General features: G+C 51.6%; 1 protein-coding gene across 1 annotated transcript in view; it reads right to left on the bottom strand.

The window, feature by feature from the left end:
• The window catches only part of WDR18 (WD repeat domain 18), a 103,593-nt gene that overhangs the window by 85,569 nt on the left and 1,314 nt on the right, over positions 1-16,710 (bottom strand). The window contains exons 2-3 of the mRNA XM_060232823.1: positions 15,993-16,103; positions 4,989-5,122 (exon numbers count right to left, since the gene is read on the bottom strand). Coding sequence (XP_060088806.1) covers positions 4,989-5,122; positions 15,993-16,103 — 245 coding nt within the window. The remainder of the gene's footprint in view (positions 1-4,988; positions 5,123-15,992; positions 16,104-16,710) is intronic.

Genomic DNA, 16,710 nt, shown 5'->3' with positions numbered 1-16,710 from the left:
ATAAATGTCAGATGTCTGGGAGCTGCAAGACATGAACATCAGATGTTTGAGAGAAGGAATGAAGGAGGGAAAATAGATGGGGCAGAGGGAGGTGGAAAGAGAGCAACGTTAAATGCATTCTCCAAGCCATCAGCTGGCTTGGCTTCAAGAAGTGATTTAAAGAGATAAATGCCTTCCCCAAGCCAGCCAATGGGGCAGTCTCAGTCCCACCCACCTCACAGGGTGTCTGTTGTGGGGGAAAAGTAAAGGAGACCGTGACCGCTCTGAGATTCAGAGTGGAGAGCAGAACCAAATCCAATATCCTCCTCCTCCTCCACTTGCGGCTGCTGGAAAGGCTTTGGGTCAGCCATAGCTCTCGTAGGAGTGGTCCTTGAAAGGGCAGCTTCTGGGAGAGCTCCCTCAGACCCACCCACCTCACAGGGTGTCTGTTGTGGGGGAGGAAGGGAAAGGAGATTGTAGGCCACTCTGAGACTCTGTCCTTGAAAGGGCAGCTTCTGGGAGAGCTCTCTCAGCCCCACCCACCTCACAGGGTGTCTGTTGTGCAGGAGGAAGGGAAAGGAGATTGTAGGCCACTCTGAGACTCTGTCCTTGAAAGGGCAGCTTCTGGGAGAGCTCTCTCAGCCCCACCCACCTCACAGGGTGTCTGTTGTGCAGGAGGAAGGGAAAGGAGATTGTAGGCTGTTCTGAGTCTCTGTCCTTGAAAGGGCAGCTTCTGGGAGAGCCCTCTCAGCCCTGCACACCTCCCAGGGTGTCTGTTGTGCAGGAGGAAGGGAAAGGAGATTATAGGCCACTCTGAGACTCTGTCCTTGAAAGGGCAGCTTCTGGGAGAGCTCTCTCAGCCCCACCCACCTCACAGGGTGTCTGTTGTGGGGGAGGAAGGGAAAGGAGATTGTAGGCTGTTCTGAGCCTCTGTCCTTGAAAGGGCAGCTTCTGGGAGAGCTCTCTCAGCCCCACCCACTTCACAGGGTGTCTGTTGTGGGGGAGGAAGGGAAAGGGGATTGTAGGCCGCTCTGAGACTCTGTCCTTGAAAGGGCAGCTTGGGGGAGAGCTCGCTCAGCCCCACCCGCCTCACAGGGTGTCTGTTGTGGGGGAGGAAGGGAAAGGAGATTGCAGGCTGCTCTGAGACTCTGTCCTTAAAAGGGCAGCTTCTGGGAGAGCCCTCTTAGCCCCACCTGCCTCTCAGGGTTCCTGTGGGGGGAGGGGAGGTAAAGGAGATTGTGACTGCTCCGAGACTCTGAGATCCAAAGTATAGGGCAGGATATTAATCCCGTATCTTCATGACATTTAAGGAAACACCCAGGCACAGCGCATCATGGTAATCCAGTCTAGATATAACTGGAGGCAGAATATCTCTTACGGGGTGTCTGTTGTGTGGGAGGAAGGGAAAGGAGATTGCAGTCTTTTCTCTTTGCAGAAAAGGGTCAGGGCGGCCACTCCAAGTGCCAAAGCTGCAAACCCAGCCTTTCAGGTCATGGGTACTTAAATATGTGCAGACAGATAGATGGAACTTGCAGACTAGCAACTTACATGAACTCAGTTGCAAACACGGATGTAAAAAGGTGCCGGGCTCATTCCTTGGACCTTGTTTTTTGTTTTTTACGAGATAGAAATGTTGGACATGAATGCTAGGAAAGAACATTCATAAGAACACAAGAGAATCAGGACAGTATATTATGCAGAGGCCAAAATACAGGTGCCATCAGGAGGTCCACTGGTGGGGCCAGAAATCCAAAAGCCCTCCCACGGTTGCCCCCCAAGCACCAAGCACAGAGCTGGGGTGTCAAACATGCAGCCCAGGGGCAGAATCAGGCCCCCGGAGGGCTCCTACCAGGCCCCGAGCAACTGGCTCTAATCTGCTTCCTTCTCCCTCTCTCTTGCTTCCTTCTGCATCTCAGCTTACTTTGCCAAGCTTGCTCAATCGCACAGGAGCTACAGAACAAAACCTCTATTTTCTCCACTGGTTGAGGCTCCTCCCCGTCCTGGTCCCCTGGGGAGGGAGGGAAAGAGCCAGAGCTTCCTTTGCCCAGTTCCCTGGATCCCATGGGAGAGATGCAAAGAAAGCACCTTTAAGACCAACAAGTGCTAATGTTTTAAACATGTTTTATTTTTTTTAAAAAATCTTTAGTCATGTTTGTCTGTGTTCTGTAAAAAGTTTGTATCTCTGCTATCTAATCTTAAATAGGTACACGCATGGCCTGATATGGCCCAGCCCAAAAAGTCTCATTTAGGTTAGATCCGGCCCTCATAACAAATGAGCAGTTGGGTTAAAACGGATAAAAGGAAGTCCTTCTTCACCCAAAGGGTGATTAACATGTGGAATTCATTGCCACAGGAGGTGGTGGCGGCTAAAAGCATAGCCAGCTTCAAGAGGGGGTTGCATAAAAATATGGAGCAGAGCCTATTAGCAACAGTGTGTGTGTGCGTGTGTGTATGTATTGGCCACTGTGTGATACAGAGTGTTGGACTGGATGGGCCATTGGCCTGATCCAAGAGGGCTTCTCTAATGTTCTTATGTGACACAGAGTGTTGGACTGGATGGGCCATTGGCCTGATCCAACATGGCTTCTCTTATGTGACACAGAGTGTTGGACTGGATGGGCCATTGGCCTGATCCAACAGGGCTTCTCTTATGTTCTTATGTGACACAGAGTGTTCGACTGGAGGGGCCATTGGCCTGATCCAGCATGGCTTCTCTGATGTTCTTATGTGACTCAGAATGTTGGACTGGATGGGCCACTGGCCTGATCCAACAGGGCTTCTCTTATGTGACTCAGAGTGTTGGACTGAATGGGCCACTGACCTGATCCAACATGGCTTCTCTTATGTTCTTATGAATTCGATACCCCTGAAGCATCACTGCCCCAGACACAGTGTTTGGTCTACACCTTGTGGCTAAGAGCCACTGATGGACCTCTGCTCCACAGGGCTTTTATTTGAAGCAAGAACTCCTTTGCATATTAGACCACAGCCCCCCCCCCCCCCCCCCCCCGCCGACACGGAGCGAATCCTCCAAGAGCTTACAGGACTCTTTAGTACAGGCCCTACTGTGAGCTCCAGGAGGATTGGCTACATCAGGGTGGTGTGGCCTGATATGCAAAGGAGTTCCTGCTACAAAATAAGCCCTGCTGCTTCTTATGTTTATCCAGTCCTCTCTTGAAGCTAAGACTGTAGCCGTCGCCACTTCCTGCGGCAGTGAATCCCATGTGTTAATTACGATTCTCCATCCGAGATAAGCATATTGCACTTACTTACTGTTGTGGGTGGATGGGTGCTTCTGATTAACTCACTGCTCTAAAGCAGGGGTGTCAAACTCATTTGTTACGAGGACTGGATCTGACATGAATGAGACCTTGTCGGGCTGGGCCGTGTGTGTTCCTATTTAAGATTAGGTAGCATAGGGACAAATTTTATAAATGACAGAGGCAAACACAATTACAGGGGTTTTTTTTTAAACTTAAAACGTGTTTAAAATGTTAGCACTCATTGGCCTTAAAGTTGCTTTCTTTGTACTTCTCCCATGGGATTGAGGGAACTGGACAAAGGAGGCTCTGGCTCTTTCCTTCCATCCCCAGGGAGACCAGGAACGAGAGGAGCCTCAACCAATAGAAGGAAGAGAGGCTTGGCTCAGTAGCTCTGCTGTGCAATTGAGAGAGCCTGGCAAAGCAAGCTCTGCTTCCCCCCTTCCTCCCCAAGGGAGAAGCCTCAGCCAATGGAGAAAACAGAGCTCCTGTGTGATTGAGCAAGCCTGGCATGCTTAAAATGTTAGCACTCATTGGTCTTAAAGGTGCTTTCCTTGTATTTCTCCCATAAGATCCAGGGAACTGGGCAAAGGAAGCTTTGGCTCTTTCCTCCCTTCTCCAGAGGACTGGGGAGGAGCCTCAGCCAATAGAAGAAAGAGAGGCTTGGCTCTGCTATGCGTTTTAGAAGGCCTCACAAAGCAAACTATTCCCCCACCCCTTCCTCCCCAAGGTAGCAGCCTCAGCTTTTGGAGAAAACAGAGGTTTTGCTCTGTAGCTCCTGTGTGATTGAGCAAGCCTGGCAAAGCAAGCTGTGATGCAGAAGGAAGCAAGAGAGAGGGAGAAGGAAGCAGATGACAGCCAGTTGATCAAGGGCCTAACAGGACCCCTCGGGGGGGGCCTGATTGGGCACCCGGGCTGCTCTAAAACCCTATCCTTGTGTGCAACTAGGAAATACGGATGATGCTGGAGTCACATTTACAAGCAACGGGAACGGAAGCAGCTATGACAGCAGCAGGCGCTCCACGCCTGCAGCCGTAAAATACACCCTGTCCTCGTTTAGCTGTCTCGGGCGAAGGCTTTTCAGAACGCTGCCCTGCTTTCCTGTCCTCCCCAGTTTCTATATGGTTTTGTTTTATGGGATAGAACATTCCCAGCAGGACTGCCTGCAGTGGGTTCTCACGGGGTCAGCGGGGGTGGGGTGGGGAGTCTGCTTTCGCTCTTCCCTGGCAGCGAAATAACTGGGGAGGGGGGGAGCGACAGCAATCCGGCCCCCCCCTTTCCATGCAGGATGGAAGCGCGCCGCTTCTGGAGTTCCTGAATGGCTCCCCAGACGGGGATTCCGGATGACAATCTCTGTTCTTTCCAGCTGGCGCCGCAAGCCAGAGTGTTATTTAAAAAACACACCTTCTTTCGAAAGCGCAAACCTAGACCGCCCCCCCCCCAGGTGATTAGGCGCATACCGGAGGCGGCTTTTAAAAAATCAGGTGCACGCCTAGGGTTTCCGCACGCGTGTGTTTGTTCAAAGGGAACGTCTCCCAGGACCCACGCAGCGATAGAAAGCCTTTAAAAACCCATTTCAGTAATGGCAAAGTACACTTAAGCATCCTGAGCTTCTCTCGGAGAGCACTAATTGTCTCCGCGGGAAGGCGGACAGATGCAAAAAAAGCAGGCTTGCGCGTCGCTTCTCTGCTAAGGAGAAGGGGGCAAGGAAGGAAAGTTTCTCCCCCCAATCCCCGGTCTGGCTGGTACCTGCACAGGCTCCACACGATCACCAGGCAGTCCTTGGCCCCCGAGAGGAAATGGCTGCTGTCGTCCGTGAAGGTCAGGCAAGAGATGTCCTGGTAGTGCCGGTTCAGGATGGCAAGAAGGTTCCCGCTAGAGACCTACGGACAGCAGGGAAAGAAAGGAGTGGTGAGGTTTCAGGGGTTACCATCTCGGGGAAATTACTGGAGGTTCAGGGCTGGGACCTGGAGAGGATGAGGTTTGAGGGAGGATCACAGCAAGGTACGATGCCACAGAGCAGGGGTGTCAAACATACAGCCCACGGGTCAAAACTGGCCGGCCTAGGGCTCTTTTCCAGCCTGCAAGCGGCCGGTGCTATTTAAAGCCGTTTATGGTCGGAGGCCTGGCTATCTACGGGACCGCCCTTCTCCGCATGTTCCCCAGAGAGCACTGCGTTCGGGGACACATAATCTATTGTCTATATCAAAATGTATAGCACCACAAAATATATATATAATTTTTTTGGCCACTGTGTGACACAGAGTGTTGGACTGGATGGGCCACTGGCCTGATCCAACAGGGCTTCTCTTATGTTCTTATGTTCTCCTATCAGGCCCCCTAGCAACTGGGTCTTGTCTGCTTCCTTCTCCCTCTCTCCGGCCTTCTTCTGCATCTGAGTTTTCCTTGCAAGGCTTGCTCAATCGCACTGGAGCTACAGAGCAAAACCTCGATCTTCTCCATTGGTTGAGGCTCCTCTCTCTCCTGGTCCCCTGGGGAAAGAGCCAGAGCCTCCTTTGCCCAGTTCCCTGGATCGCATGGGAGAAATACAAAGAAAGCACCTTTAAGACCAACAATGTTTTAAGCATGTTTGAAGGGGTTTTTTTAAACAAAATCTTTAGTCAAGTTTGTCCGTGTCCTTTAAAAAGTTTGTATCTCTGCTACCTAATATTGAAAAGGTTCACACACGGCCTGGCCTGACACAGCTCAGCCCAGCCCAACAAGCTCTCATTTATGTCAGATCCAGCCCTCATAACAAATGAGCTGGACATCCCTGTTTTAATGTATTTTATTGGTTTTAAATTGTTTTATATAATTGATGGTTAGCCGCCCTGAGTCCGCTTGCAGAGAGGGCAGGATATAAATTTAAATAAATACATTTTTAGCCTACCGGGGGGGAGGGGGAAGGGGTCTCAGGAGGACAAAAAGTCTCCCCTGGAGGTCTGGGAAACAGCCTCTCTGCTGGCCCTTCCCCCCAGTCCTGCTGCTTCTGTGGGTAATGCAAGAGGGATGAGAACTGGGGTGGCAGAACTGGACTTTCTATGCCAGCTGTTGGCTGGGAGATCTAAAGAAGAAGCAAGAAAATATTGGATGAAATTTTATGCCTGGTTAGACACTCAAGACTCTTAAGATTCTCTGGTGGGAACTTATTTCTCTTCCCCCCCCCCCCCCCTGTATTTTATATTACAAAATTGCCTTTACCGGAATTGTCAAAATTAGGGTTTGTAGAATCTTTCGGGCTCAAGTGCCGTGTTCTACTGGAGAAAGTTTTTCTTCTAGACGTTTCGTTCGCAGCTGCGGAGAACATCCTCAGTGGTGTTGCAGCCGGAGCAGGCACTCTGACCTTCTTGGCTGCTGTGCATTGAGTGGGGCCAGGGCTGCTGGAGAGCTGCTATTTCTAGGCTGGAGGGGGTGTAGCGAAAGGGCAATTGGTTTGTGGATGTGCCCATTGTTTGGTGGGGCTTCCTGGAAGGGTAGTGATAAGGAAACTGGCTGTTGAATGTGACCATTGTTCTGTGTTAATTGCTGGGAGGGTTGGAAGGGGTGTGAAGATTAACAGATAACTTTAGCAAAAGATTTATAATAGAAAATAGAATATAATAGAAAATTTTGAAATGTTCATGATGCTTAGTATAGACGTAATATGGGACATTTACGTAAAGAAAGTGTGGTAGATGTAAGCTTGTATTTTTCAAAAGTATTTTGATGCAGAATAAGGTCAAATGTATTGTGCTTTCTATTTCCCCTATGCCTTACCCCTACTTTTTCTGAAACCAATAAAACTCTTTAAAATTTGAGAACTGGGGGTAGGATCTGGGAGAGCCAGGCGTTTGTGGGTCCCCCAGTAAACCAATTGCGTTCCCTGCGAAGCATCAATGGCCTTTCTTTGTATTTTGAGTAGAAGAAGATGATGATAATGGATTTATATCCTGCCCTATACTCTGAGTCTCAGAGTGGTCACAATCTCCTTTACCTCCCCCCCCCCCAACAACAGACACCCTGTGACGTGAGGAAATACTTCTTTCTATCAGCTCTAACCCAACTGCTCAGCAATTTCATTCAATGTCCACAATTTCTTGTATTGTGAGAAAGGAAGAAAAGTACTTTTTTCTCTGCCTTCTCCATCCCATGCATAATCTTGTAAACCTCTCTCATGTCACCCCTCAGTTGATGTTTCTTAACTAACCACTGCACACTCAAGTCTCTGACACCTAATTGCTCTGGCACGCTGAGTAAACGTGTAACCAAAGGCAAATATGGATACACACTTTGGAACTGTCCACTTGGTAAAATCAAGGGCGAAGTCTCACATTAAGTCACGGTTAAGACAGCTCTTAAAGCCCCGTAGCGCAGAGTGGGAAACCTGCAGTACTGCAGTCTGAACTCTCTGCTCATGACAAGTTTGATCCCAGCGGAGGCTGGGTTCAGGTAGCCAGCTCCAGGTTGACCCAGCCTTCCATCCTTCCGAGGTCAGTCAAATGAGTCCCCAGCTTGCTGGGGGGGAAGTGTAGAGGACTGGGGAAGGCAATGGCAAACCACCCCGTAGAAAGTCTGCCATGAAAACACTGTGAAAGCAATGTCACCCCAGAGTCGGACACGACTGGTGCTTGCACAGGGGACTACCTTTATTAGAGCCCCGTGGCGCAGAGTGTTAAAGCTACAGTACTGCAGTCCTAAGCTCTGCTCACGACCTGAGTTCGATCCCTGGCAGAAGCTGGATTTTTCAGGTAGCCAGCTCGAGGCTGACTCAGCCTTCCATCCTTCCGAGGGCGGTCAAAGGAGTCCCCAGCTTGCCGGGGGGAAGGGGTAGATGACTGGGGAAGGCAATGGCAAAAGTCTGCCGTGTAAAATGTTATGAAAGCAACGTCACCCCGGAGTCGGAAATGACTGGTGCTTGCACGGGGGACCTGTCCTTTACCTTTTTTTAAGGACAGCTCTTAATGATGCTTGGCTGTAATATCCAAAATGACAAAGTGCAGTTCGCAACTGAATGGCTAACCGGAACAAAATCCAGAGCCCATGAGCTTGCGTTCATTTTGGTCTGTTCTGACAACCTAGGGTAAGAGATGCAGCTCCTTCCGATGCCACAGGAAAGAAAGCAAAAGGAAAATGAGAGCAGGCAAATACCATCGGGAGGGGGGGCAGCTTGTAGCAGGAGCTCCTTTGCCTATTAGGCCACACCCCCTTGATGTAGCCAATCCTCCAACAGTTTGCAGGGCTCTTCTTCCAGGGCCTACCATAAGCTCCAGGAGGATTGGCTACATCAAGCGGGTGTGACCTGATATGCAAAGGAGTCCCTGCTACAAAAAAAGCCCTGAACGCCACCGTTGCTTGTGAGCAGGTCTGGGAGCTGAAAGGACATATGGATTCTGCACGCTCTCTCTCGGCTTGACTTCGCGAACAAAGATTTAAGAAAGGTGCAGTAGTCCACGTCTGTTGCAGGCTCGCTGGTGGCTGACAAGACCAATGCGGGACAGGCAGGTCCGGCCACAGTGGCTGCAGGGAAAAGTTGTGGATGTGGATATGCCCTTCAGGCCTGCGCAGAGGAATTTTTAGGTGAAGCGCAGTGTACGCAGTACTGGCTCCACCCTTTCACCATGGGGTCATCTGCCATGGCCCAGTAAGCCGGGACGCCGGCAGCGAGTCCTCCAGGTGGTAGATGTTGCATTAACGAGCTCTGTCTGCCCGGGCTTGATGTTAAGAGTTTTCCTTCTCTTGGCTGGCGAGGTTGGTGAGCCCAGCCTGCCCATCCAGTTATACCGCCGGACATTCGGTCGCACCGTGACGTGGCAAACTCTGTGAAAACGGGGGGGGGGGGGGGGGACCAGCGAGAAGGTGTTGCCACGGATGCAGTGATGCAGGAGAGGCCATTGCAGTGACCATCTGCCAGGCATAGCCGGACAGTGACCACGCAGCGTTCACTACACCGGGAAAGGAGAGGCGATGTATTGCGCATGCACTTTCCCTGGGGGGGCAGGACACCCGGAGGGAGCCCACCCCCCCAAGGATTCTGCACAACCATCAGTTCAAATGGCAGGCTGCAGCGTGCACAAAAGTTCTGCTGACTGAAGGGCTTTGTTTGCCAGCGAAGCGTCTCCCACTTCACCCTCCCGCTGCAGCCCAAAACGAGGCACCTGGGGGACTAGGGAACCTCCATCTGCCATAGGAAGGGGAGAATCAACGCCAATCACCCCCCAACGGCATCTCATTTAAAGTGCTAGTATTCAGTTTCCAGTGACTGGAGGAAAAACCCAAGCGTTTCTGTGATGATCAGCCTCCAAAATCAAACAGTACAAATCAACAGGCAAGCTATGTTATATATTCTCAGACACACCCTAGCAGGAGCTCCTTTGCGTATTAGGCCACACACCCCTGACGTAGCCAACCCACCGAGAGCTTACAAAGCTCTTTTTTGTAAGCTCTCGGAGGATTGGCTACATCACGGGGTGTGTGGTCTAATATGCAAAAAAGCTCCTGTTGAATTCCACCCCAGCAAGTGACTACTTTAAAAGTCTTGCCTTTACAAGATTCCAGTCTTTACATTGGGAGGTGGGATCCCCCCCCAGAGGGGGTGGGAAGATGATGATATTGGATTTATATCCTGCCCTATACTCTGAATCTCAGAGTCTCAGAGCAGCCTACAATCTCCTTTCCCTTCCTTCCCCACAACAGACATCCTGTGAGGCGGGTGGGGCTGAGCGAGCTCTCCCGGAAGTTGCCCTTTCAAAGACAGAGGCTCAGAGCGGCCTACAATCTCCTTTCCTTTCCTCCCCTACAACAGACACCCTGTGAGGCGGGTGGGGCTGAGAGAGTTCTCCCAGAAGCTGCCCTTTCAAGGACAGAGTCTCAGAGCGGCCTACAATCTCCTTTCCTTTCCTCCCCAACAACAGACACCCTGTGAGGTATGGGGCTGAGAGAGCTCTCCCAGAAGCTGCCCTTTCAAGGACAGAGTCTTAGAGCGGCCTACAATCTCCTTTCCTTTCCTCCCCCACAACAGACACCCTGTGAGGTAAGTGGGGCTGAGAAAGCTCTCCCAAAATCTGCCCTTTCAAGGACAGAGTCTCAGAGCAGCCTACAATCTCCTTTCCCTTCCTCCCCCACAACAGACACCCTGTGAGGAGGGTGGGGCTGAGAGACCTCTCACAGCAGCTGCCCTTTCAAGGTCAACTTCCATGAGATCTATGGCTGACCAAGCCCATTCCAGCAGCTCAAGCGGAGGAGTGGGGAATCAAGCCTGATTCTCCCAGATAAGAGTCCACACACAACCACCACACCAAGAAGGTGCCAGCATGACAACTGTCGATGTGCTTATGCAAAGCCTTGGTGGAGCGTCTCTGCCTCAGAGGCCCTGCGGAAGTATAAAAGATCCTGCAAATATCCCCAATACGCAATGTCTCAGCTGCATCCCGCTTGACACCTTGTGCCCCCATGTGTCCAAACAAGACCCACCCCCCGCCACTATATGGCAGCCAAATGCTTAACATGCAAAGGTTTCGAGTGGGAGCAAGTTTGCTGTCGAAGAGGAAAACCAGCCCACGGGAGGCAAACACCCCACACCCCCCGCATCTTGCCTCGCGTGATAACTAGCCAAACCCTGGAAAGCCACAGAAGATGGAGGGTCTCTCACTGGTTCAACGCTCGGCCTAAACAAACAACTTCCAAATTAGAACTCAACACGAATCAATGAGAAGAGCACTCCTGCCCTCTTGTGGCACATGAAGAATCAGCAACCCAATAAGAGTAGGAAAAAAGTCCTGTAAAGAAGGGGTCCCAAGACGGCGCCTCAGGGTATGTGGGCACTGCCAAAATCTCTCCTGGCACCTGCCAAAGGCTTCCAGGAAAAGGGAGGGGCTACGTGAGTCATTTGTTCAGGGCTTCTGACAGCTTGAAATGCCAAAAGTATATTACTTATAGGCAGGGGTGGGATTCTAGCAGGAGCTCCTTTGCATATTAGGCCCCACCCCCCTGCTGTAGCCAATACTCCAAAAGCTTACAAAAAAGGGCCCTGATAGCTCTTGGAGGATTGGCTGCTTCAGGAGGTGTGTGGCCTAATCTGCAAAGGAGCTCCTCTTAGAATTCTACCTCTGGCTATATGCAACCTCGCTGCCGTTTTGAAGCTGGCCCCGCCTCCTAAGGCAGCCATTTTGTGACTGCACCCCATGCCAGAATTCCAGAAGTGCTCCGGGGCTCAGAAAAGACTGGTGGCCCCTGCCGTCCAGGGTGGGCGGGAGGGAGGGGGAGAAGTCCGCTACGGCAATTGCCAGCAAGGGCTATACGTGGTCTCAGGGAATGACCTACTAATGGGGATGGGCCGTTCAGAACACAGGGGATGTGTGGGATTTCACGCTGCCCCTTCTTTGGCGCACAGGCTCCAGAAGCCAGAGGCTGCTCTCCCTGCCCCTGAGGATAAAAACCCAAATTCCACATCTCCCCTTTAAAAGAAAAAAAGCTGCATCCAACAAACAAGGTGGGGGCTCCAACCCCCAGGCCGTGGATCAGTACCGGTCCGTTAGCAACCGGGCTGTGAGCAGTGTTAATTATTTCATTATATATTACAATGTTGTAATAATAAAAATGAGAAGACGATGACATTGGATATATATCCTGCCCTCCACTCCAAATTTCAGAGCAGCCTACAATCTCTCTTCCCTTCCTCCCCCACAACAGACCCCCTGTGAGGTGGGTGGGGCTGAGAGAGCTCTCCCAGAAGCTGCCCTTTCAAGGACAGAGTCTCAGAGTGCTCTACACTCTCCTTTTCCTTCCTCCCCCAAATAGACATCCTGTAGGTGGGTGGGGCTGAGAGAGCTCTCCCAGAAGCTGCCCTTTCAAGGTCAAAGTCTCAGAGCAGCCTACAATCTCTTTTCCCTTCCTCCCCGACAACAGACACCCTGTAAGGTAGGTGGGGCTCTCCCAGAAGCTGCCCTTTCAAGGAGAGAGTCTCAGAGCGGCCTACAATCTCCTTTATCTTCCTCCCCCACAATAGACCCCCCTGTGAGGTGGGTGGGGTTGAGAGAGCTCTCCCAGAAGCTGCCCTTTCAAGGACAACCTCTGTGAGAGCTATGGCTGACCCAAGGGCACTCCAGCAGCTGCAAGTGCAGGAGAGAGGAATCAAACCCAGTTCTCCCAGGGAAGAGTCTGTGCACTTAACCACCGTGCCAAACTAATAAAGTACACAATTGTATCATCCTGAAACCATCCCCTCCACTCCGGAAAAATTGTCTTCCACAAAACTGTTCCCTGGTGCCAAAAAGGTTGGGGACCACTGAAATAAGGGATCCAACCACGGCCGGGACATGGGAATAGGTGAGATAGGCGCACGCCTAGGGCGCCACGTCGTCATGGGGCGGGCGCCCCCTCCCCATTGTCAAGAGTCTTGCCATGAATTGCATTATGTATCTTTCTTGCTATGAATTGTATCATGTCTGCTGTTGTCATCCCTGCCGCTTCGCTTCCCTACGTTAGGCTTGCTTATCTGTGAAACTTGTTATTGAAGTTATTTTCCAGTGGTCAGAGCAAGGTCTCAAGGCCAGTCGCTAAACTAGAATGTGATTAGAAAGCACCTGTGTTCCCAGGACTATGACGTGGGCGGCCCACCAAAAGTTCCCAGTTTGAGAGTCAGTTTGGTGTAGTGGTTAAGTGTGCAAACTCTTTATCTGGGAGAACTGGGTTTGATTCGCCCACTCCTCCACTTGCGCCTATTGGAGTGACCTTGAGTCAGTCAAGGTCTTACCATGAATTGTATTATGTATCTTTCTTGCTATGACTCTTGCAGGGGCTGCGGGGTGGTGGTGGGGAGAAACACCGCCCCCTGCGGTCCCTGCTCAGCTCCCTCCAAAATGGGAGAGGGCTGCTGCGCAAGGGGCGCGCTCATTCTTTCTTCCCTCTGAGTGATCGGAGAAAAGAAAGAACACCGCACAATATCAGAGTCAGTGCGAGCGGCGACGGTGTGTCAAGTCCCCGCAGTAGTTCAAGAAATCACACAGTCCATTCATATAGGCAGGTTTATTCCATGGACGAATTGGAGGCAAAACATAGTTTTGCTAAGACTGACGTCTTACATCAGAGACCCGCTTATATAGCTTAACATAGCTGTTAAATTTTCAAGCAAAAGTGAGAACCTTAAGCAGGAAGAAGAAGAAGAAATTGGATTTATATCCTGCCCTCCACTCCGAATCTCAGAGTCACAGAGCGGCTCACAATCTCCTTTCCCTTCCCCCCCCCACAACAGACACCCTGTGATGTGGGTAGGGCTGAGAGAGCTCTCCCAGAAGCTGTCCTTCAAGGACAGAGTCTCAGAGTGGCCAACAAACTCCTTTCCCTTCCTCCCCCACAACAGCAGCTCACAATCTCCTTTCCCTTCCTCCCCCACAACAGACACCCTGTGAGGTAGGTGGGGCTGAGAGGGCTCTCACAGCAGCTGCCCTTTCAAGGACAACCTCTGCCAGAGCTATGGCTGACCCAAGACCATTCCAGCAGCTGCAAGTGGGGGAGGAAGGGAAAGGAGATTGCAGGCCGCTCTGAGACTCTGTCCTTGAAAGGGCAGCTTCTGGGAGAGCTCTCTCAGTCCCACCAGCCTCACAGGGTGTCTGTTGTGGGGGAGGAAGGGAAAGGAGTTTGTGAGCCGCTCTGAGACTCTGAGATTCGGAGTGAAGGGCGGGATGTAAATCCAATATCTTCATCTTCTTCTTCCCGCTTAAGCTTCCCACTTCTGCTTGAAAATATAACGGCTATGTTAACCTATATAAGGGGGCCTATGATGTAAGACGTCCGTCTTAGCAAAACCGCGTTTTGCCTCCAAGTCGTCCATGGATTAAACCTGCCTATATGAATGGACTGTGTGATTTCTTGAACTACTGGGGGGACTTGACACCCGTCCACGCTCGCACTGACCCTGATACTGTGCGGTGTTCTTTCTTTTCTCCAATTGCTCGGAGGGAAGAAAAGAATGAGCGCGCCCCCTGCCCAGCAGCCCTCATCCATTTTGGAAGGAGGTGAACAGGGGCCACGGGGGGCAGTGTCCCCCCCCCCCCCAGCCACTGCTCATCTCCCTCCGAAGCAGGAGAGGGCTGCTGGGCAGAGGGCGTGACACCGTGATGACGTCGCTTCCAGGTTACATCATCACACCGATTATAGGTTACCGGGGAAGGGGGGTGGCAGAAACCCTAGCGCTGGGGCTCAAGCCAACCTAATATTAAGAAGTTACTTGAGGGCCATCAAGTACAAGGGTTCTATGCCCGATATTGGTAGACTGTATGCGTCAAGAGTGCCACTTCCCATGATTTTAACCTCAGGATTGCTATATAGCTCGACGTAACCTTGTGGTGCTAGAAGACTCTTGTCCCTTGGATTGCAAGAAGATCCAATCAGTCAGCCCTAAGGGAAATCTACCCTGACTGTTCCCTGGAAGGTCAGATGCTGAAGGTCAGATACTTTGGCACCCAATGAGAAGGGAGCACTCCCTGGAGAAGACGCTGATGCTGGGAAAGACAGAAGGCAAAATAAGTGGATGGCAGAAGAGGAGATGGCTGGACAGCGTTACTGATGTAACAAACACGAATTTGAACAGACTTCGGAGGAAGATGGAAGACAGGAGGGCCTGGCATGACTTCGTCCATGGGGTCGCAATGAGTTGGACTTGACTGTGCGACTGAACAACAAAATCTTACAGGTTTTGACTTACAGGCTTGACTTATTATCATTTCATTCTTACATGCTGTCAGCTGTTATGTCTATACCTCACCAAGTAACCACTGAGAGAGCTGTGGGGGAGGAAGAGAAAGGAGATTATAGGCTGATCTGAGCCTCTGTCCTTGAAAGGGCAGGTTCTGGGAGCGCTCTCTCAGCACCACGCACCTCATAGGGTGTCTGTTGTGGGGTAGGAGGGGAAAAGTGATTGTAGGCTGCTCTGAGCCTCTGTCCTTGTAAGGGCAGCTTCTGGAAGAGCTCTATCAGCCCCACTCGCCTCACAGGGTGTCTGTTGTGGGATAGGAAGGGAAAGGAGCTTGTAGGCTGCTCTGAGCCTCTCCTTGAAAGGGCAGCTTCTGGGAGAGCTCTCTCAGCCCCTCAAGGACAGAGTCTCAGAGTGGCCTACCACAACAGACACCCTGTGAGCTCTCCACTTGCACTCCTCCACTTGCAGCTGCTGGAATGGCCTTGGGTCAGCCATAGCTCTGGCAGAGGTTGTCCTTGAAAGGGCAGCTGCTGTGAGAGCCCTCTCAGCCCCACCCACCTCACAGGGTGTCTGTTGTGGGGGAAGAAGGGAAAGGAGATTGCAGGCCACGCTGAGACTCTGTCCTTGAAAGGGCAGCTTCTGTGAGAGCCCTCTCAGCCCCACCCACCTCACAGGGTGTCCATTGTGGGGGAAGAAGGGAAAGGAGATTGTTAGCCGCTCAGAGACTCTTTGGAGTGGAGAGTGGGATATAAATCCAAATATCATCTTCTTCTCTCCCAGAAGCTGCCCTTTCAAGGACAACCTCTGCCAGAGCTATGGCTCACCCAAGGCCATTCCAGCAGCTGCAAGTGGAGGAGTGGAGAATCAAACCTGGGAATCTTAACCACGACACCAAACTGACACTACTGCACCCCAGGTGGACGATGGTGGGATTAAAAGGCTGGCAGTTTTCTGCTTCAACGATGGGTGGCCAGGATGCCACAGTGCTTCACCCCCCCAGCAGAGACACAGTCTTCAAGCTCCAGCGGTCCAGGCAAGCTGCTGTCCTCCCCGCTCCCTCCACACCTTCAGCCTTTGCTCACCTCCCAGAGATAGATGCTCTCGGCAATGCCTGCCAGGATGTAGAGGCCGTTGGGAGCGGCCGTCAAGCAGGACACTAACCCGGGGCAGATGATCTTCTGCTGGAGCTGATCCTAAGGAGAGAAAGCAGGCATGCGTTCAAGCTGGCAGAGCCCACGCTGGTTTGTGGGGGAGGAGAGAGCCCCTCCTCCGGTGAGCTGCCGGAAGGGGAAGAGGAAGCGAGACCTTTTCTGCAAGCCCTGCTGGGGAGACACGCGCAGGGCTTTTCCTTCCCAGAACGGACGTCATCGGTTGCTACCCCACCTGTCGTTTTCAAAGATGGTATAGTTCGTTTCTGGATTTCACAGTTTCCAGCCCCTCGTTCATCATCCGTTCGTTATAAACGGTCAGCAAAGCCAGCCCCGTAGCCCAGATTTGGAAGGTCAGAGGGCCTTTGATTTTTTTTTGGGGGGGGCACTTGACAGCCCCAACCCATAGCCGCTCTCATGGCCACCTGACCTATCATCACACTGGCTGGTGCCCCACACTGCCATGCTAGGGGATGGATACAGAGTAGATCATCCAGGCTCTCAGCTGTTACGGCAAAAACCTGCCAGAATTATGGAGCGACACGTCTGTGCGTGCACACAGCTCAAAAGCCAGAGAGAAAGCCCAAACGTGCCATAGAAGACGGCTGCAAAATTCTCTAAAATACATTTAGAGATTCCTTATAGGTCACAG

The sequence above is a fragment of the Heteronotia binoei genome, chromosome 2 (genome assembly GCF_032191835.1).
Source record: "Heteronotia binoei isolate CCM8104 ecotype False Entrance Well chromosome 2, APGP_CSIRO_Hbin_v1, whole genome shotgun sequence".
NCBI lineage: Eukaryota > Metazoa > Chordata > Lepidosauria > Squamata > Gekkonidae > Heteronotia > Heteronotia binoei.
Note: the sequence above shows the minus strand (reverse complement) of the source record. Positions and strands in the feature narration are given on the sequence as shown.